Source organism: Panthera tigris, chromosome F3, assembly GCF_018350195.1.
Source record: "Panthera tigris isolate Pti1 chromosome F3, P.tigris_Pti1_mat1.1, whole genome shotgun sequence".
NCBI lineage: Eukaryota > Metazoa > Chordata > Mammalia > Carnivora > Felidae > Panthera > Panthera tigris.
Genome location: NC_056678.1, coordinates 63,466,837 through 63,489,826, shown reverse-complemented (window position 1 = coordinate 63,489,826; position 22,990 = coordinate 63,466,837). Strand labels below are relative to the sequence as shown.

General features: G+C 41.8%; 1 protein-coding gene across 4 annotated transcripts in view; it reads left to right on the top strand.

The window, feature by feature from the left end:
• The window catches only part of ATF6 (activating transcription factor 6), a 201,820-nt gene that overhangs the window by 125,511 nt on the left and 53,319 nt on the right, over nt 1-22,990 (top strand). For all 4 annotated transcript variants that reach the window (XM_042975597.1, XM_042975598.1, XM_042975596.1 and 1 more), the window contains exon 15: nt 22,460-22,544. In XM_042975597.1, the coding sequence (XP_042831531.1) occupies nt 22,460-22,544 (85 nt within the window). The remainder of the gene's footprint in view (nt 1-22,459; nt 22,545-22,990) is intronic.

Genomic DNA, 22,990 nt, shown 5'->3' with positions numbered 1-22,990 from the left:
TTCTTTTAATTATTTGTTCTCTTCGAAACTTCACTAATTTCTAAACTAACTAAATTTACTCTGAAGTCAATTCTGAAATTTTTAGCTACACTGTGAGATTAATGGCTGGTTTATTTTCTTAGGTACGATCTTGATCTCTTCTCAGTAATTTCAAGAGGCGGTATTATTTTAACAAAGTTGTACTGACCCCGTGATGAACATATCCTGAGGATTTATTGATCTCAGGATTGATTTCAAGTGTATATGAAACTATTTCTGTACGTGTTCTTGGGATCACAAGTAGTATTAATGTATTTACTAACTTATGTTTATGAATACTTTTGCTGGGCAATCTTAGTAACACTGGAATGATGTTGAGTATAAAATTACAATAAACCACTATGTCGGCTACTCATACGTTATTCTGACCTATTTATATATATTTTTTATTATATTTTTTAACATTTATTTATTTATTTTTGAGAGATAGAGACAGAGCACGTGCAGGGGACAGGTAGAGAGAGAGGGAGACCCAGAATCCGAAGCAGGCTCTAGGCTCTGAGGGGTCAGCACAGAGCCTGACACGGGGCTCGAACTCATGAACCGCCAGATCATGACCTGAGCCGAAGTCGGACGTTTAACCGACTGAGCCACTCAGGCACCCCTATGTTATTTAAATTAAGTAAACTCTGTGCCCAGTGTGGGGCTGGAACTCACAACCCCAAGATCAAGAGTCACATGCTCCACCAACTGAGCCAGCCAGGCGCCCCTATTCTGTCCAGTATTAATTAAACAAACATTACCCTTAACTATTATAAAACAGGTGTTCCTGCTTATCATGTATATGAATTACGTGTATGTACTTGTGTAATTTTTAAAGCCAGTTAGTCTTGAATGACTAAGACATATTCCTCAGCCTGAGCCTTTCCCTTCCAGTATATTTAAGTATGTTTTAGGTGAGCCATAACTTGGGCTTATAGTCATAGTTCTGGGTAGCAGACAACAGCTCTTTCTTATTTCTGTATTTGAACTTGCTTTCGGATCATTTTAAACAGCTAAGTTATATACTCACCTGAAGTTTGGTTTTAACCTACTATTTTATATTGGTGAGATTATTATTTTCTGTAAAAGTTTTATTTTCTGAGAGTTGTCAGATCATACTTCGACCATTCTTTGATTTTTTTTTTTGCCTGTAGTAGAGTCATACATTTATTTCCTCTTTGTGGACAAAGAAAGCCATTTAACGATTCTCAATTCTCTTTAGGAAAAGATGTATCCTGGGAGCTGCGGAAATAATAGATTCAGAGATTTCTAGGACAGTTTCCATGATTCGTGACTTAAAACGTATAAGAATAATTACTAATATGTAAGGCTGCCTGTATCTGTTTGACTTTACCATTTCAGTATGTGATTCTGTTAGAATTGCAAATGCATTTGAGGGTTCCATCCATAATTCTCTATATTTAATGTGAAATTACTTCAACTTCATGTACAATCATCCCCAGTGCTTACTTTCGCATAATTACCTGTTATTCATGTAACTTAGAGGCTAAAAAGATTAACTGTGATGACCATCTTTTTCCTCCGTATCCTTAGCATCCTGATCTTCCGTGATGCAGAGTGATGTTAAAGGGGGCATCTCATTCCTGGTCACACCCCAAAGCCCAGGCACACACAGGGAGAGAGCAGAAATTCTGTATTCTAGACAGATATGACCTGAGAGATAAGTACGTTTGTGAAGTCATTCATGGATATTGGTTTTCTTTTATTCAGGGACATCCCAGAAACCCCCGCAGCTAGTGAGTGGATTCCAGTACTCTTAGCAATGTGATAAACCGCCTTTCGTGAGTGAATTGTGTTTTCCACTTTGAAGGTCTCAAGGTCTTTTTTTTCTTTTTTTCTTGGTGATTTTGGAAACACTTACTTTGATTTGGTGATCGCTGGGATGTTGGAATAAAATTGTTGTTGACGGAGCCGGGTCTAGATCCCAGTTGGGCCTTAATTCTTTTCAAATGAGGGCATAGACTCCCCAGTCCATAGGGGCTGTTCTTGCCCCATGACTCTGTGCTTTTGCTTAATATAATCTGTCATATTTTGGTTGACTTTTTGAAGGTCACGGCAGACCTTCGGGAAAATCCCCTATGTAAGACTTGGCCAAACCGGAGATTTTAGGGTTGGGATGGAGATGATCATAAAGCCTTCAAAGATGAAATTGTACGCTGAGTTATATCAGGTGAATAGGTATTCTCGGCACAGAATAATAAAGACCCAGGGCATTCCAGACGCAGGGAACCTCACTGTAAAGTTAAGGATCCCTGAAAGAGTGTGGTGGGAAAGAAAGGGAGTAATCTGAGTTTATTAGAATTCAGGGAGTATTGTACAGGATAAGGTTGGAGAAAGGAAGTTGGGCCCAAATTTTCAGCCTTTGGGCCACCACCTCCTAGTTATATACATATTCTGTATTTGTATGCTTTTTGAGTATCACAGACACAGCGAGAGTTGGGAAATAGAAAGACTTCAGGGAAATTTTTCTAACCTTGTAGAAAGCTGCGGTTTGCTATCTTAATCGTTCTAAGAATGTGGAAGCAAAGAAAGGGTTGAGGTTAGTTGGCTATCCTCACCTCCTTTCGTTATCCGGTCCAGCATTCACTTCCTAGACGCTTTCCTTGATGGGGTTGTTTTTTTTGTTGTTGTTGTTGTTTTTTTTAACAGTAACCTATTTGTTTTCCTAATTAATAGGCATTTATTTCCCTTTTTAGTTTATCGCTCCTCTTCATGAAGTAGCCTAATACTCCAGTCCGCCGTTTTATTTAGGCTGTCATCCTACGTGTCTTTTGAGCTCTGTGTTGGTAGGTGGATTTTCCATGATCTTCTGTGGAGTCCGAGTGCACAGTGTTTTGCTAGGTGTAGAGACGATCGCCGTGGCCACATTTCCTAATAAAAGGAAATCCTTGTAAGAGTGAAGATCTAAAACTGAGGGGAAAAAAAAAAATCCCCCTCCCCCAAAATCCCCCCTCTAGAATAAGGGGTGTTACCTTACTCTTGCGCCCGTCTTTTCAGAGCCTGTGTTTATGGGAGCACTTTTGTGTGCCCTGCATTCCAGGGCAGGGCTCACCACCTCTTATTCCCTCCAGTTTCACCATTAATTACTAATGCCAGCGCTGTGAAGGTCTCACACTGGAGAGTAATCTCCAGCTTAGATTCTTTCTCTTTTTTTTAAGTTTTTATTTTAATTCCGGTACAGAATAATTAATTAACATCTAGTGTTAGAATAGTTTCAGGTGTACAGCAGAGTAATTCAGCACCTCTATACAGCGCCCAGCGCTCGTCTCAAGTTCACTCCTTAATCCCCATCACCTACTTAATCCCCCCACCCACCTCTCCTCTGGTAACCGTCAGTGTGTTCTCTATCAGAGTTCGTTTCTTGATTTCTCCCTCTTAAAGATTTTTTCCCTTGTTTATTTGTTTTGTTGCTTAAATTCCACATATGAAGTGAAATCATACAGTATTTGTCTTTCTCTGACTGATTTTGCTTAGCATTGTACTTTCTAGCCCCATCCGTGTTGTTGCAAATTGCAAGATTTCATTCCTTTTTATGGCTGAATAATGTTCTCATACACACACACACACACACACACACACACACACACACACACACCAATCTTTTTCCATTCATTAGTCGATGGACACTTGGGCTGCTGCCATAGTTTGGCCATTGTAGATAACGCTGCTATAAACGTAAGGGTGTGTGTATCCCTTTGAATTAGTGTTCTTGTATTCTTTGGATGAATAAATACCCAGTAATGCAATTGCTGGATAATAGGGTGGTTCTATTTTTAAGGTTTTAAGGAACCTCCATACTGTTTTCCAGAGTGACTGCACCAGTTTGCATTCCCACCAACAGTGCACCAGCGTTGGCCACATCCACACCGACACCTGTTGTTTCCTGTGTTGTTGATTTTAGCCACTCTGACAGGTGTGAGGTGATACCTCACTGTAGTTTTGATTTGCATTTCCCTGACGATGAGTGATGTTGAACATCTTTTCGTGTGTCTGTCGGCCATCTGGATGTCTTCTCTGGAAAACTCTCTGTTCACGTCTTCTGCTTATTTTTTAATTGGATTATTAACATTTTTGGGGTGTTGAGTTTTAGAAGTTCTTTATATATTTTGGACACTAACCCTTTATAGGATATGTCATTTTCAGATATCTTCTCCCAGTCTGTACGTTGCCTTTTAGTTTTGTTGATTGTCCCTCTGCTGGGGACAGAAGCATTTTATTTTGATATAGTCGCAATGGTTTATTTTTGCTTTTGTTTCCCTTGACTCAGGAGACATATCTAGAAAGAAGTTGCTTGGGCTGATGTTAAAGAAGTTACCGCCTGTGTTCTGTTCTAGGATTTTTATGGCTTCAGTTCTCACAGTTAGATCTTTAATCCATTTTGCATTGGTTTTTGTGTACGGTATAAGGCAGTGGCCCAGTTTCATTCTCACATGTTGCTGTCCTATTCTTCCAACACTGTTTGTTGACAAGACTCTTTCCCATTGGATATTCTTTCCTGCTTTGTCGAAGATTAATTGGCCATATAATTGTGGATTCATTTCTGGGCTTTCTTTTCTGTTCATTGATCTATGTGTCTATTTTTGTGCCAGTGCCATACTGTTCTGATAACTACAGCTTTGAAATATAACTTGAAGTCTGAAGTTGTGATGCCTCCAGCTTTGCTTTTCTTTCTCAAGGTTGTTTTGGCTACTCAGGGTCTTTTGTGGTTCCATACAAATTTTAGAATTGTTTGTTCTCTAGGCATCTGGGTGGCTCAGTCGGTTGAGCATCCGACTTTGGCTCAGGTCATGATCTCACGGTTCATGAGTTCGAGCCTGCTCCAGATTCTGTCTGTCTTTCTGTCTGTCTGTCTCTCTCTCTTTCTTTCTGCCCCTCTCCTGCTCGTGCTCTCTCTTTATCTCTCAAAAATAAATAAATGTAAAAAAAAAAAAAAAGAATTGTTTGTTCTCTGTGAAGAATGCTGGTGGCGTTTTGGCAGGGATTGCATTGAATATGTAGATTGCTCTGGGTAGTATAGACCTTTTAACAATATTCGTGTTTCCGAACCATGAGCATGGAATGTCTTTCCATTTGTTTGTGTCTTCTTCAGTTTCTTCCATCAGTGTTTTGTAGTTTGCAGAGTACAGGTCTTTCAGCACTCTGGTTAGGTTTATTCCTAGGGATCTTATTATTTTTGGTGTAATTGTAAATAGGACTGTTTTCTTAATTTCTCTTTCTGCCGCTTCATTATTAATGTATAGAAATGCAACAGGTTTCTGCACATTGATTTTGTATTCTGCGACTTTCCTGAATTCTTTGATCAGTTCTAGCAGTTTTTTGAAAGAGCAGCTTAGATTCTTGTCACATTATTCTGAGAGTTTCCACAGGTAAGTGGTGGGTAGTATCTTAAACTGATGGCTCTTCTTTCACAGGGGCATCTGTTTAACAGCTGAACTCTGCTGAGGACAGTAAATGATTTCCAACTAGTGCGATTTCCTCCCATTGTGCTTCTCATATTACTGTTTCTTTCTTTCTTTTCATGTTACTGTTTCTGATGAGCATATTTTCCAGTTGGGTGCTCTGAACTTTCTTTTTTTATCCTATTTTATGCATGTGTGTTACGCTTTGTTTGTGATTTGGTGTGTGTGTGTGTCTTTCGTTACATCTTTATAGCTAAGGAAGTTTGTAAAAAAATGAATTAGTCTAGACATTATAACATCTCTAGGCATAGAAGTCTCTTGAAATGAGTGTCCTTCATGTTCTATTGACTTGACTCCCTTTAACAATAAGAAGAGATTCACCCATTCACTTACTCACCTTTTTAAAGTTATTTTTTTAATTACAAAATTTTTTTTTAACGTTTATTTATTATTGAGAGACAGAGCACAAGCAGGGGAGGGGCAGTGAGAGGGGGAAACACAGAATCCGAAGCAGGCTCCAGGCTCCAAGCTGTCAGCACAGCACCCGATGCGGGGCTGGAACCCACAAACCTCGAGATCACAACCCGAGCTGAAGTCGGACGCCTAACCAACTGAGCCACCCAGCGGCCCCAACTTTTTAAAAGTCTTGATGAGCTTCTGTTAGTATTCTAGTGCTATGGATACAAAAATTTCCAACTCCTTCTCGCCTAGAAGTCATCTTTGTAGTCGTTAGCCCTAAATTCCTTTTACTCCTAGGATATTTCATTATACTACGGAATACATGTGTTATGTATACATATCTATACATACATGTGGTATGTGATAATATTTGTTTTGGTGAAATTTGAGATGTATTAGGAAAAGAGTGCATTTAATTGTGGGCAAGGCTATAAAATAGGTTAAAAAAAGATTTTCTAAGGATATGAGTAATAATCATGATGATAGAGTAACCACAAATCGACCAGAGCCGTTAGTCATTTCTGTTAACTCATGTCTGGGATGTTAGAAGACAACAATCTGAAATGAAATGGTCATTGATTGGGAAAATAAACTGTTCCTTATAAGTGCCTGGCTGAAGATTTTTCACTGTTTCACTGTAAATAACCATTCAAACACATTTTGTCCATAAGTTAATCGTTTTGCTTTAATGTAAATAAAGTAGTTGTTATAGTGTGGAAGTCATACCTGTAAGATATGAAACAATTTTGAGTGAGGCAACTTTTCGCTAAAAGAGCCATTCATGCTAAAATGTTTATTGAGTACTTTTAGTCTTTGTGAACAAGGTGTTATTTGCTGGAAATTGAAACATTTCTCCCTCAAAAGCAATGATACTTTATCCTTTTTTGGGAAAATACATCTACATATTTGAATAGAATGCCTTACGTACTTTCAGGAGGATCCCACCATTATGGATGTTACCTTTTCTACCCAGTAGAAACAGACATGTGAGCACAAACTATCATATGTTAGGTGATTCCACTGTGAGAGGTATAAGGGATTGTGGGAACATAATTTAGGGCAATTAATTTTCCCTAGGCGTACATGATAGAGAATGGAAATGGAAGGAGAAGTGAGTTGGGCAGGAATCCAAGTTATGAATGGAGTTGATATTTTGTGCCAAAATAATGGACTGAAAATAAAAAACAATAACAAAACCAAATGCTGGTAAGGGTGTAAAGAAACCAGATCATTCGGGGCGCCTGGGTGGCTCAGTCAGTTAAGCGTCCGACTTCGGCTCAGGTCACGATCTCGCGGTCCGTGAGTTCGAGCCCCGTGTCGGGCTCTGGGCTGATGGCTCGGAGCCTGGAGCCTGCTTCCGATTCTGTGTCTCCCTCTCTCTCTGACCCTCCCCCGTTCATGCTCTGTCTCTCCCTGTCTCCAAAATAAATAAAACGTTAAAAAAAAAAAAAAAAAAGAAACCAGATCATTCATCCATTGATGATGGGAATATAAGATAATATAGCCACTCTGGAAAAGTTTATAAAACTAAATGTGCATTAGATGTAATACCAAAAACACAAGTAGGAAAATTTTAAAAATAGATAAATTGAACTTTTTCAAAAGTAAAAACTTCGGTTCTTCAAAGGACACCATTAAGAAAGAGAAAAGAGAACCCTCCATAACAGGAGAAACTATTTGCAGATCATGTATCTAATAAGGGACTTGTATCCAGAATATAAAAAGTAATCTTGGGGCGCCTGGGTGGCTCAGTCGGTTAAGCATCCGACTTCGGCTCAGGTCATGATCTCGCGGTTTGTGGGTTCGAGCCCCACGTCGAGCTCTATGCTGACAGCTCAGAGCCTGGAACCTGCTTTGAATTCTGTGTCTCCCTCTCTCTCTGCCCCTCCCCTGCTCGTACTCTCTGTTTCTCTCTCTCTCTCTCTCTCTCTCTCTCTCTCTCTCTCCCTCCCTCCCTCCCTCCCTCCCTCCCTCCCTCAATAATGAATAAACATTAAAAAAAAATTTTTAAAGCAATCTTACAACTCAACAATAAAAAGACAAATAACCCAATTTTTAAATAGGCAAGGGATTTGAATAGATTTTTCTCCAAAGAAGAGATGTGAAAAGCCGATAGCACATAAAAAGATGCTCAGAATCATTAGCCATTAGTAGAAGTTAAAAATAAATGTTAAAAATATTTAATTTAGTGACTCATACGAAAATAATAAGAAATTTATTTTTAGTGAGAAGAGTGGCATTTTTTATAGTTTTGCAGATTTTTACTATCTGATTTCATAGAAACTAGCAGGATTGTCATATGTATTTCTGCATTCCATCTGTTGCAGGATGTTGTTTGGGTTGAAATATAAGAAGAAACTCCTGCTCTTGTACAGATGCATAGTTAGAAAAGGGAGGAGTATTTTAATACTGTTTTCAGATCATTGTGGGGGATTATTATTTTTTGATACTATATCAGAATTCAACAGGTGATCATTTCTTGAAAGATGAATTGCAATATGGAATCTGACACCATGTCAGTGGAACCTTTATATTCTGTAACATTAAAATTCATTGATCTGTATTGCACTTTTTTTTTAAGTTTATTTGTTTTGAGAGCGATAGAGACAACACAAGAAGGGGAAAGAGAGAATCCCAAGCAGCCTCCGTGCCGTCAGCCCATGAGTGGGGCTCAAACTCATGAACCTGTGAGATCACGACCTGAGCTGAAGCCAAGACTTGGGTGCTTAACCGACTGAGCCACCCAAGCTCCCCAACAAGGATACTGTTGATTGAAATTGGCTTTTTAAATTTCTGTATGGATTCATTTTTACTATGAGTATGAGGCAGTGAAGCATACAGTGCTGTTGGTATAGTTTGGTGCCACTACCTCGATTCATGCAAAGGCCCGGCAGTTTTACGTTGCTCTTTGACTATGTGTAAATTTCAAGAATGATAAAAGGCGAATAATGCCTTGGTATTACTATGAAAATAGCTTTACCTTGCAGACTTGCTGAAAGAGTCTCATGGATCCTTGCTTCCCTGAGGCAAAGAGCTAGTTAAAAATGGGGCACCTGGGGGGCTCAGTCAGAAGCATCCAACGCTTGATCTCCTCTCAGGTCATGTCCTCATGGTCTGTGAGATCGAGGCCCAAGTTGGGCTCTGTGCTGACAGCGCGGGGCCTGGTTGGGATTCTCTCTCCCTCTCTCTCTGCCCCTTCCCTGCTCACTTGCGCACTCTCCCTCTCAAAATAAATGAACATTAAAAAAAAAAAAAACTAGTTAAAAATCTATTGTATTATCAGTCCTGTAGCTAATTTATTTATACTATAAACCATTTTGGATACCTGCTATTTGAAAGACTGTAATAGATCCTGGTGATTTGGCAATGAACAAACCAGATGAAAATACCAGCTATTGGAAAGCTGACTTATAAAGGATAAAGACAAACAGTAAGTGTTAGGGAGAAAAGTAAAGCAAAGAAAGGAAAGGACATGAGTGTGTTTGGTGGGCATGTGTCTGTGCAGTTTAACTAGGGCAGCCAAGAAAGGCCTCGCTGAGAAGGTGACATTTGAGTGAAGATTTGAAGGAGGGGAAGGTGCATGCCATGCACATATTTTAGGAAAGGACGTTCTGGGGTCACAGCAACAACATGCTTGGTATACGTGAGCAGGAACAGAGTAAGCAGCGGAAAGAACCATAGAAGATGATGTCAGAGAATTAAGTAGCTGGGTCAAACATATACAGCCTTAAAGGCCATCGAGGTTATTTTAATTTCACTTGGAGATTAGAAGTCATCAGAACATTTTGATGTACATTTCAATAGGATCACTGAGGTCGCTGTAATGAGAATAGACTTGGAGGAAAGAGCGAAAGCAGACAGATCATCTGGGAGGCTTTTGCAATTATACAGACAGTAGACAATAATGGCTTGGACTGACGGTTCGATCCTGGATGTATTTGGAAAGCAGAATCGACAGGCTTCACTGATAGATTGGATATGGAGTACGAGAAGATCTACAGGACCTTTGGCCTGAGCATTGGAGAAGAACGGCTTTGCCACAGAGATGGGAAATGCTGTGGGAGAGCACGTTTGAGAGGCATATCGGGAGCCCAGTTCTGGATATCTTACCTTGGAAAGGTCCAAGGTCCAAGTGAGTGTTTTGAGTAGGCAGTTGGATATAGGAGTCAAAGCCAAGGGAGTGAGATGGGCTAGGAATACAAATTTGGGCTACAATGGGCTACAGTCATCAGCATGTAGATAATATTTAAGTCCCTGAGAGCAAATGACATTACCAAGGAGTGAATACAGGTAGATGGGAGGAGCTAAATGTGGGATTCACTCTTGGGACTAAGAAAAGGGGCATATTTCGTGTGGACGGGAAGAACAATGGAGGAGTCCATGATCATTCTGGGTTTCTATTTGGACAACTAACTAGAAATTGATGACATTAATTAGAATAGGAAACCCAGGAGGAAGATGAATTGTAGTTTAAGGACCTATAGAATATACCAGTGGAAGTGTTTGGTAAGCATTTGTAAATATGGGCTTCTTAAGTTCAAGAGATTTAAGCCAAACATACATTTCAAGTTACGGGACTAGAAGAAAACGCCAAGAAAAGAAAAAAGATTTGCCTCTGAGAAACCCCAATATTTAATGTGTGATGGGGCTGGAAGAGAAGGCAGCAGAAAGGGGGGGGGTGGGGACACGAAGGGAAATGAGCACAATGAAGGCTAAGAGTTGGAGGAGAAGTTGAAAGCGTCAGGTGCTGCAGGGAGCAAGTAGGGGGAGGACTGGCAAAAGCAAAGGGTTTGACCATTAGAATGTAATATTTATAAGGACAGTTTCAGTGAGAACGATGGTGACAGAGCCACTTTGCATTACTTTAGGGATCAAATGGGAGTCTGATGTGTGACTCCATCTGTTTACCTAATATGAGTCCATGATTAATCTAATTAAAATTAACGTTTGGGGGGAAATGCTAGGTCAGATACTAACCGGCCGTCTCAAATATGTCAGAAATGGAATCCCAGCCCTGTGCCGGTGATTGTTCTTGGTTGCGAACAACAGAAATTTACTGTAACTTAAGTGAAAGCAGAAATTGCTTACATCACAGAAAAGGAATTTAATGGAGGGCTGTTTGTTCACAGACGCCATGCGAATGCTGGAGACCTCAGCCCAGAACAGGGGTGGGAACCGAACGCAGCTAAGGACACAGCCAAACTCAAGAAGCTGGGTTAGAACAGCTCGTCACTGGCCACCCCCACGGCCACCAGCACTGCCGCCAATGGCATGCTCCCATCGCGAGGACTCTAAGTCTCAGTCCTTATTTGCTAATAATGCCCAAGACTTTGAATTTTAAGGGCAAAATCTGATTGGCCGAGCTTAGGTCCCACGTCTGTGTCCTAGTGGCCAGAGAGCTGGGAGAGAAATTATGTCTCCCCCTCAGGCTTCTGCGGTTTTTCCCTCACAAAACCCCACCAACAGACAAGATATTCAAATGCTGGGTAGCCAAAACCAAAAGCCAGTACTGTAAAAACTAAGTACAAAATCTTAAAGGTTTAGGGAAACTAATTTGAAAGTCACATCACCACAATGAAAGCGGTTTAGTAGCCTTAGGAATGTACTCCATGGCTTACTTTACTGGTAATAAATATCAAGAGTATCAAATTAGAAACTTGGCTTTGATCTCTCCCGCCTTGTGCCTTATAGCATACAGGCCCTTAAATGTCCTCCTCTCTCCCCACATCTTCTCGGGGCCCCTGTAACCCCCGTTGGGGTTTAGGATGGAAGCCTGGTCAAACCAAGGAAGCAAGCGGAGGCGATACTACCGCACCTCCTGGTAGGAGCACATTTCTGGGAGCGAGATGGGTCTCAGCTTGTCCTGGGTGGGTATTAGGAAGAGCCGTGACCCGGGCGGGGGAGGAAGTGGGGCAGAGAAGATTACAGTCAGAAGAGCAAACTGAGTTGAGGCGGGAGAAAGTGGTTTTGGGCCACAACAGACCCAAAGGGCCCGAGTGGCTGGGCCAGGCCGGGGATTGGGAGGGGCCGGAGACATGGCATGTGACGGAGAGCAGCAAAGACAGGCATGTGTCGCACAGACGGTGGCTGCCCAAATCCTTCCCAAACTAGGCCCGCGAGAGCTCTTTTTGGTTGGATTTTTGTTTTGTTTTGCTGGGGTTGGTTTTGGCTTTGGGACTAAGGGTGTAATTCTATTTTTCAAGGTGCTTCTCTGCCAGAAGTCCACTGGGAGGTCTCCACAGAGGAAGAGACCATGTGTAATTTAAATAACACTGGGCTTTTTTTTTGCTTGCCCCTTTTTAAGACTGATTTTGACGCAGCGACAAATCTACAAGAAATCCAATTCCCAAACCTCATAAACGTGATAAGTAACGTAAGGCCTTTAATGACATCTCGTGAAGATACCTTAAAGAGAATTATTAAATAAAACAGCAGCAGTGTCCCCTTGCCCCTCCCTCCCCACCCCTCAAACACACACCATAGAGTCACTGCCCCTTCTCTCCCCTGTCACCCAAAGGCAGCAACCCAGGCTAGCCCTCTCTTTCCATCTCTTTTCCACTCTTCCAACTTCCAGGCACTTCTTCCCTGCTAATAACTCATACCTTTTTAAAACCAACTTAACTTTTTTCAGCTCTCCTCTCCATCTGTAACCTCACCCCTACCACACATGCAGTCCAGCAGTACTTAAAAAAAAAATTGAGTAGAAGCTTTGAATATCTGGGCTTCAGTTATTTTTCCTGTCATCTTTTTTTTTTTCTTTTTTAAAGGTGTATTTATTTACTTAGAGAGAGAGAGAGAGAGAGAGAGAGAGAGAGAGAGAATGAAAATGAGCTGGGGAGAGGGAGAGAAAGAGAATCCCAAGCAGACTCCACACTCAGCAAAGCCTGACTCAGGGCTCGATCCCACAACTGTGAGGTCATGAGCTAAGCTGGAATCAAGAGTCAGACACTCAAATGACTGAGCCACCCAGGTGTCCCCCCCCCCTCCCCCGTTACCTTTTAAATTAAACAAACTTAAACGTGAGGGAATCTTCTTTTCTTGGTCGAATTTATAGAGAATATCTCTGACAGTTGGCGGTAACATTTGTGAAAAGGAATAGTGGAGATCATGGTGGAAAAGAGGCCAGGTCGGAGGGACTGAAGTATAAAGAGCTTCCATTTCTAGGCTCAGAGTTTGGATCAGTAGTGAGTGCCTGTCACTGTCAGTTTCTTTTATTGAGCGGTGGGACAGTGGCTCTCAGCCATGAGGTCGGATGGAAGAAATCCGGACAACAGTGTCTACATCCATGTCCGTGGTCATCCTACCCAGTACATGTCATCAAGGACTGCCCTGACCTCAAATTTTTTGGTCCGTTTTAAAAAAATTATCAGATACTTATACGTTGCCTGGGTGGCTCAGTCAGTTAAGTGTCCAACTCTTGATTTCGGCTCAGGTCAGGATCTCACGGTTTGTGAGTTCGAGCCCTGCATTGGGCTCTGTGCTGGCAGCGTGGAGCCTGCTTGGGATTCTCTCTCTCTCCTTCTCTCTCTCTCTGCCCCTCCCCTGTTCTCTCTCTCTCTCTCTCTCTCTCTCTCTCTCTCTCTCAAGATAAATAAACATTTAAAAAATTACTGAATACTTACAATAGTGCTTTTCCCTTGCCAGTTACTATTCCAAGCGCTTTCACTTTTTTTGTTATTTTATTTTATATTTGAGAGAGCGACTAGGAGCAGGGGAGTGACAGAGAGAGATGGAGCTGAAGCTCTGTCAGCACAGAGCCTGATGCGGGGGCTCGAACTCAGGAGCAGTGAGATCGTGCCCTGAGCCGAAGTCGGACACTTAACCGACTGAGCCGCCCAAGCACCCCTCCCAAGTGCTCTAAAGTATTATCTTGTTTAACCTTTATAAACGACCTGTGCAGTATGTCTTGCTGTTGCCCTCGTTTTACTGATGAGAAAACTGTGGCACGGAGAGATCAAGGAATTTGCTGTAGGTCCCCCAGCTAGAGATGGGAGTGGTAGAGGCAGGATTCAGACCCAGGCAGTCTTGCCCCAGAGTCCGTGCTCCTAACCTCTGTCGACACCATGCTGGCCAGTGCTTGTGAAAGCAGTGTCATCCAGCTGTCTGCATCAGAATCGCCAGGGATACCTGCACCATTTCGGCCCACCTCAGTCAGACTTCCTTTAGGGGGTGGGGACCCTGGTGCCTACATGATGAAGTCCTGTGTGATTCCGATACGTATCCTTTGTTAAGAACTTCTGCTTCAGAAGGACCCACTACTGTCAGTATGTTCACTTCTGATCTTGGCTTCCTGTGGCCAGAAGATTAAATGCTTTCTGAAGGGTACCTAATCATTACAGAACTTAACATTAATACTGTAAGACCTTAGTTTGCCTTTGGAGCCATCCCTACCTGAAATGTAGTTGAAATCCTTTCTTAAACAACACTGGACCAGACACTGAAAACAGTGTTCATTCCTTTTCCACAAATGCATTATATGTCAGAAATTCACTTTAAAAACTGAATGGGGGTCGGGGGGTGCCTGGGTCGCTCAGTCGGTTAAGCGTCTGACTTCGGCTCAGGTCATGATCTCGGTGTCCATGGGTTTGAGCCCACGTTGGGCTCTGTGCTGACAGCTCGGAGCCTGGAACCTGCTTTGTCCTGGGTCTCCTTTTGTCTCTGCCCCTCCCCCACTCACTCTCTGTCTCTCTCTCAAAAATAAATATTAAGAACGGAATGGAAACTGAGAACTTGATGTTCTGTTTGTGATGAGAATGCAGAGAAATGTGCTAGGTTCTGGAAAGTACACCCTTGGTGAGACGAAGGGAGAACTCATCTGAACTCCTGTGGAACAAGTGTGTGAAATAGCACCCCCACCTTCCTTAGCAAGGCTGCAGCTGGAAACTCAGCTTCCCCTGTGGGCCAGTCGTTCAGTTAATAACCCAGGATCTCAAGAGAAAATTTGTCCACGGAAGTAGAAAAATCAAATGATTGCAGATTGTAGTTAAATCTTTAAGAGCTTTAAAAGAAACTTTACAGGGCTTTTTTTTCCCCCCAACTTGGTGGTTTGCCTTGTCCAGACCAATGTTTTCCTAAAAGGTACTTTAGGAAGATTTCATAGTCCTTCCTATTTCTTTGTGTGAAACCCAGATCGAAGTTCCTTTGGAAGGAAGAGCAAGGTCTTTAGTGGAGACTGGAGGACTATCCAGACACAGAATCATGTGGGAGAGAGAACTTTAGGAACATAAAGTAAAGCAGGACGCCCCTCTCCTCCTTCCCTCTAGAAAGTTGTGGCATCATTGATAGGAAGATCCTATTCAGCTAGAATGGTGTCTCCCTTCCCTTGCTGCTGGGATAGTCCACACACACACACACACACACACACACACGCACACACACACCATTTGAGACCACTGTTACACAAGTTTACACCATTCTTGTAGTTCCTGCCTAGAACTTTAAAACATTATTTTTGGGGGGAGGAGGGAAAAGTAAAAAAATATTTTTGTCTCAACCCGACATTCCCCCCATTTTGTACAATGCAAAGTAAAATAATTTTCTTAGATATTGGAGTCGAACTTTTCCTTTGAGGTGTTTCCTTGTAATGTCTCTTCTCAGAGAACTCATTGGCTCAGTTCACTGTAGCCTCCCCCCCACCCCCCCCCCCAGTCTGGCCGCTTTGGTAGCGTATCTGTAGGAGGCGATTTAATCTTTTACAAGTTCACTTCCTACCAGTAGTCCTGAGTAAAGTGGATTTTCTGAAATGAAACATCTTGTAAACATTACGTCCGACAAACTCCTAATGGTTAAACTCTCCATGCATTTAGTGTTTGACCTTTCTCCTTAAGACCACTTTTTGGATGGCCACACTGTTGGCACTCAACAAATGATGATTAATGACAAGTTTGAGGGGTCCTAATTCATTTCCCTAAATCACACACTGTCCAGCTTTTGAAAAAGCTCTGTATTAAGGCTGACAAAGTTTTGAACTTGATTAGCTTGAGTTATGAAATGGAGTAATATGAAATACAGGGTCAAAGACTTGCTGGCCTGATTCTTGTTCAGAGCATATAACCAGCATTTTGTCTAAGAGCTTTCTCTAGGGAAAACAACCCTGACCTGATTTAGAAACACTTTCCCTGCAAACTCTTATTAACAGAAGAATGATTTGGAAACATTCTTTTATCCTTGGGTAAGTATTTACAAGGAAGCATTTTGACCAAGAAACTAAATTAACTCTACTTTTATTTTTTTACGTGTTTGTATATTTTGAGAGACATTGAGAGAGCACTTGAGCCAGGGAAGGGCAGAGAGAGAGAATCCCAAGCAGAGCTTGGGCGGTGCCTGACTCGGGGCTCAGAACTCAAGAATTTTGAGATCATGACTTGAGCCAAAATCAGGAGCCAAGAGTTGGACATTCAACCGACTGAGCCATCCAGGTTCCCCCAAATTAACTCTACTTTTAAAAAAGAGGCATATCGGGGCACGTGACTAGTTCAGTCAGTAGAGCATGCAACTCTTGATCCTGGGGTCATGAGTTCGAGCCCCACGTTAGGTCTAAAGTTTAATTAAAAAATTATTATTATTTTTTTTAAAGAGGCATATACAGCAACTATTAGGTTGACTTTATGAAATTACTGATGCTCGGCCCACCCACAAAAAAGACGGTTTTGTTGTATGGTACAACCTTACACTTTTTTGTGTGAGTAAAAGGGGAGGTCTCAGTGCGTTCAGCAGGTTCGGGGGCTCCTGCAGAGTTTGATATGAGAACCACATCTTAAAATGAGTTTGTATCTATTAGGATGTCAAGCTGATTTTTCTTTTGGTGACCTTGGCAGCATTTATCGGATTTGAATGTAGTGTCAAAGTTTTCCTCTTGTCAAGTGTAAACCTTGGCTCACTCTTGAGCCATCTGTTGTGCACTCATAGTTTTGATTTATCTTTCTTCTGGCCGACATGCATACGAATGGTGCTGATACAAGCTTAACATTTCCTTTTATTGGTCTGTAATTATATTGCATACATTAGTGGCACAAATATTGCCTTCATATTAGCTATTTATATTAACCATTTCTAGTTTGGGGGTGAGTAATGTACTTTGCTTGTTTTTACGATAACGGGAAGCCCTACATCCTAGACATTTTAATAGACTTTTAAAATGATTACATTCTACTTAGTTTTACTACCTCTATTTTTTTTGGTTGTTGCTGTTGTTGTTACTTTTTTTTTTCCCCCCCAGGACATGTCACTGTATGTGTCTGTATATATTTTTTTAAATGTTTATTTATTTTTGAGACAGAACATGAACGGGGGAGGGTCAGCGAGAGAGGGAGACAAAGAATCCGAAGCAGGCTCCAGGCTCCGAGCTGTCAGCACAGAGCCTGACACGGGGCTCGAATCCACGAACCACGAGATCGTGACCTGAGCCGAAGTCGGACGCTTAACCGACTGAGCCACCCAGGTGCCCCATGTGTCTGTATATTTTAATGATTTCAAATTTCTTACCTTTGCTTTTTAATTGTTTTAATATATGGACACATCTGATTTCCAGTCAACAGTCAATACAGCTCTTAGAAAACAACACACATTCAGAATGTTTGACTTGGGTAAATTGCTTTGAAAGGCCTGCTTCGGCCCTCCTGTTTCCAAGCTTTGATATGCTTGTCTCTTTGGTAACTTGAAGGAGACTTGGTGAGGTGAGCCAGGGAGAGTGATAGTGGAAAACAAAAGCTCCCCAGGGGAGGAACATAGATTAGAAAAAATTTAATACGAAGCTATTTTTGAAATGAGGATGGATGCTGTTGTTAGTTTTGATCTGGTTTTAACTGTTTATATTGGAAAACCAAGCCCATCTCTGGAATCCAGTGGACACAGACCAAACATAAAATGTTAAGGGGCCGTTGTTGTCAGCATGAGCCTGACATGCAAAATTTGACTAATTGAGGCCCATGTTGATCCAAGGAAAAGATGGTCAGTGTCATGGTGCAGCCCCTTGCTGATGGTTTCTCTCATCCCCAGGAAACATCGTTGGATATTAAATACATTTCCTTTCTATCAAGGAGAAGGGGCTCCAACCTTAGGTCAGAGTTTCCTAATACAAGAGAAGCTGTCTTACCTCATACAACAGAGACTAGTGGATGATCTGTGAGCTAACAAAATTGGTTAAAGCAGGAGATTGTTCAAATGTATATTTTACGTTGGTTTCATTGAATTATATAAATGTGGACTTGTTTGCCAAGTTCTGATGTAGGGCCAACACTTTTTCTTTTCTGATCCACGAGAGCCCCATATCACCTTTCTTGTATAAACTGCACTCAGTGCATCAACCATAATTTCCAGGGTCAGTTACAATTCCTTTAAGTTAGAATAAGAACTTAAAGGTACTTTTGAAGCAATCTGAATGCAGACTGGTATGGTTTTTTTTTTCCCAGTCTTTTATGGTTGTCTTACAGTGAGTGGATTTTTTAAGCTGTTTACTTTTATTAAATCTTGTTCTCCTTTTCACACCTTTTTAAAAATCAATTTCTGTATTTTTTTAAATTACACAATTACACTAACAAACACAATTAAAAAAAAATTGTAATGTTCATTTATTTTTGAGAGAGAGACAGAGTGTGAGTGGGGGAGGAGCAGAGAGAGAGGGAGACACAGAACTCAAAGCAGGCTCCAGGCTCTGAGCTGTCAGCACAGAGCCCGATGCGGGGCTTGAACTCACGAACCGCGTGATCACGACTCGAGCCGAAGTCGGACGCTTACCGACTGAGCCACCCAGGCGCCCCTACACTAACAAATACAATTAGCAAAAGTAGTTGTGGAAAAAAAAACACAGCTAGTTATGAATGTTCAGTTGTACCATGGGCATCAGCCAGTATGTTTTAGAAAGGAGTAAGGTCATTTAATCTCGGCTGTCAGTTTAAATTGAGGTCAATTTTGACTCTGCACAGACATGTAGAATCAACGTTTGAGAACACTTAGTACTACGACCTTAATTTTATTGTGAATTACCATTGTAACCTTCAGCAGAGCAAATGTGGTTCTGTTCTTTTGGTAAGTTAGTCTCCAATGCTTTAGCCCTCTTAAAAAGAGAAGAAACATAACTTTGGATGCTGCGTTATGCACTAATATTTTGGTTTTCTTCTAACAAAGTGCTTGGAAAAGGGAACCGGGAGAATTGTCATGAAAATAGCATATTTTCTCATGCACGATATTGCGTAACATCGGAAAACTGATGCTTTATTCTCACAGTCAAATGTTTTGGTGTTTTCCCACCAGCGTTTCTCTGACTTCTTCTGGGAATAAAAATAACAATGTGTTGATGATAATATCTGTCCACAAAGTTTCCTCCCCAAAGATGCCCCGTGGTAGCTCAGTCCTTGTAGAAGCTTTTCAGGAGTGTGGTTGAAGATATCCTAAAATTAGTAACAGTGCCAAAATAAAGTTCTTTTGTTCCTGAAAATGTCATTGATAAAATTAATGATATGCTAATTAAAAAAGAGTGGGATGAACACAGCTGGGGAGAAAAAAGTGATTCAGAATCACTGTTGTGTCAAGGGCATTTAATTTGAGGAAGAGAAAGTAAATGTGAAATGAAATAACAACACTCTCCCAGACGTGTGTGTGTCTACATTATTTTTTAATATAAGCACCGTTGGGATTTGTACTATACCAGCTTTGATTCCCTGTGGGACACAAAAACTTGAACTTGATAGATGCCCTCCCCCATTTGCAAACTTTAATAATTAGAGGTAAGGCTGGTGAACTGTAATAACTGTTACGCATTCAAGATGTGATTCTTCTTTTTCATAAATAATAATGTGTTTTTTGGCCTCCTCCTGCAAAAGTAACTACTTTGAAATTTAATGAAGAAAGAAAGCGGGAGACATTATGTTCAGAAGATCACGTTTAAAAACAATGTTTAGTATGGCATCTAGATTTGAGCCGGAAACTCAGATTTAAGTCTGAGCCTGACCTTAACCCATGGCCAGTGGAATCTGAGCGTGTTTATTTTTATAGTCGCTTTAATTTGGGGCTTGCGAGTTTGTTGGTTTGTTTTCTCATTCGATTTTGGGGGCCCTGAAGCAGTGTTTTAATTATAGGAATTATCGTATTTATAATTTCCATGGCATGAAGATCCGCAAAGTTTTTTTTTCTTGGCTATATTATGTTATCTTACCCAGAAATGTGTGATCTTTGTGTCTAACAATGCACTTAAAAAAAAAAAAAAGAAAGAAAAAAATCCCCCATGCTGCCGCTGCCGTGTTGGAATCCAGCAGAACAGCTTCACTCATCTTTACCCTGCTTTAAAAAAAAAAACCAAATAACTGTTCTCACAGAAATGTTGCCTTGAGTTCAACAAAGTACAAGCAGTTACTGGAAACGTGTTCTGGACAGCTCTGTTCATGTGTGTTCATTTCAATTTGATTTTTGCATTCTAGATTTTTTTTTTCCCCTTAGCTTTGCTGATCATTTCATTTCATAATCACACTGACCCTTGAACCAAGTTGCACCGAATTTTTGTCACCCTCCGCTCTGTTCAGTCCTGCTTGTAGTCTTACGTCACCCGAACGAGTGATGAAGCAAGGGGGCAGAGGAGCAGGAGAAGGAAATGAGGGTTGAGTAGCAGGGTCGGCTCTGTGCTCCCTGAAGTGGAAACATTAATGTACGTTGTTGTCTTTTCTCTTTTTTCCTTTTGCTGTGACAATTCCTGTTTTTGCTAGGAAAAAGGAGTTATCGATGTTCAAACAATAGTTAATATTAGAGTCCTCCGTCATTTATAGTCTACTTCAGGATACCTGCGGAGGTGCATCCCTCTTTCAAAACACACACACCCCCTCTTGTTTGAAGCCAGACTCCTCTTGGCATATTCGTACTTTGAGTATTTGTGTGGTTGGAAACCAGAAACTTCAGATGCCACGGGTCACTTATAGATGATCAGAAGTTGGCAGTATAATATTTGGAACTTTAAAATTGTGCTACACGTGCATCTATAATTTTCTTTTACTCTTCCACTGGACTGAATACTTTTTAAGGGCAAAAACTATACATCTTCTTTGGTACGTACCTGTTACTTACCCGAAGAAGTCTAATACTTGGTTGTTTCAAAGGGAAAAGGGGAGGCTAAGCAGGCAAGACTCCAGGCTCTAGCCTTAACACCAATCAGAATCTCTATCTTATGTGTTGGTAGTTTTGGATTGGGACTTGTGGGGCGGGGGGGTGGGGTGGTGGTGGAAATGTCCCTCTTCTTTAAAAAAAAAAAAAAAGGGAAGATGATTCTATTGAGTAGATTAATTTCAGGATCTTGTGATTCTACCTCGTCTAGCTCCCTCATTTTACTAGAATTAAAATCCTTCTGTTCTGGGCGTCTGGGTGGCTCAGTTGGTTGAGTGTCCGACTCTTGATTTCGGCTCATGTTATGATCCCAGGGCCATGGGATTGAGCCCTGCCTCAGGCTCCACACTTAGCGAGGATTCTCTCTCTCTCTCTCTCTCTCTCCCTCCCTCTCCCTCTCTCCCTCTCCCTCTCCCTCTCCCTCTCCCTCTCCCTCTCCCTCTCCCTCTCCGCCTCTCCCTCTCCCTCTCCGCCTCTCCCTCTCCCTCTCCCTCTCCCTCTTCCTCTCCCTCTCCCTCTCCCTCTCCCTCTCCCTCTCCCTCTCCCTCTCCCTCTCCCTCTCCCTCTCCCTCTCCCTCTCCCTCTCCCTCTCCGCCTCTCCCTCTCCCTCTCCGCCTCTCCCTCTCCCTCTCCCTCTCCCTCTCCCTCTCCCTCTCCCTCTCCCTCTCCCTCTCCCTCTCCGCCTCTCCCTCTCCCTCTCCCTCTCCCTCTCCCTCTCCCTCTCTCCCTCTCCCTCTCCCTCTCTCCCTCTCCCTCTCCGCCTCTCCCTCTCCCTCTCCCTCTCCCTCTCCCTCTCCCTCTCCCTCTCCCTCTCCCTCTCCCTCTCCCTCTCCCTCTCCCTCTCCCTCTCCGCCTCTCCCTCTCCCTCTCCCTCTCCCTCTCCCTCTCCCTCTCTCCCTCTCCCTCTCCCTCTCTCCCTCTCCCTCTCCGCCTCTCCCTCTCCCTCTCCCTCTCCCTCTCCCTCTCCCTCTCCCTCTCCCTCTCCCTCTCCCTCTCCCTCTCCCTCTCCCTCTCCCTCTCTCCCTCTCCCTCTCTCCCTCTCTCCCTCTCTCCCTCTCCGTCTTCCCTCTTTCCCTCTTCCCTCTTCCCTCTTCCCTCTCCCTCTCCCCATCTCCCCTGCTCAAGCTGTCTCTCTTTCTCTCTGAAATAAAATGAAAAATTAAAAAAATCCCTCCATTCTGACTCCTTGACCAATCCTCTGTGTGGTACAGCACAGCATGTATGTTATTAGAATGTGTGAGTATTCCAAGACTACTACATAGCACCTGGTAATGATAGACACTCCGTAAATGTTTGTTGCATTGTGAGTAAATGAATCATAAGATGATTTGTAGTTAATTACCTCTCTGCCAAGTTAAAAAAGGTCATTTTTTATGATCCCAATGAAACGTTGGCATGTTAGAAACTCTTGATTTTGGCCTGTTATAGGACTAAGCCAGTTGTTACAACAGATTGTTTTTTGTTATTCTTAGGATCACCTGCTGTTACCAGCTACCACCCATAACAAGACCACAAGACCAAAGATGTCAATTGTATTACCAGCAATAAACATAAATGGTAAGTTGAAGTTTTGGTTTAATAACAACATGAGATTGCTTTACTTAACCAATATTCTCTGGATTAACTAAAAGACATTTAAAATGTTTGGTTGGTCATATCCCTGCATTAATTTTGAAACATTTTCCACTGTTTTTACAAAATACTAGTTTTAAATTCCTATACTCTTTCTGAAAATAACTCTTTTAAAAAGTAAAAGGTTTCATTTAGAGTTACTTTTAAAATTACTGTAGTTTTAAGAGAAAAAAATTCATTCTCTTACTTACAAAATTGGAAAAGTTAGCATCTTGACTGCTCTACAGACTTATTTTCTGTGACCTTTCTAGTTATACACATAGTATAAGAGGCCTCTGCCGGCTTCTGAGAGTGAACTTGTAAGTTGGGTTTTAGGAACTCCGAGCAGTTTCTTGTATTATATAAATGGTGACATGATTCCCAGACCAAAC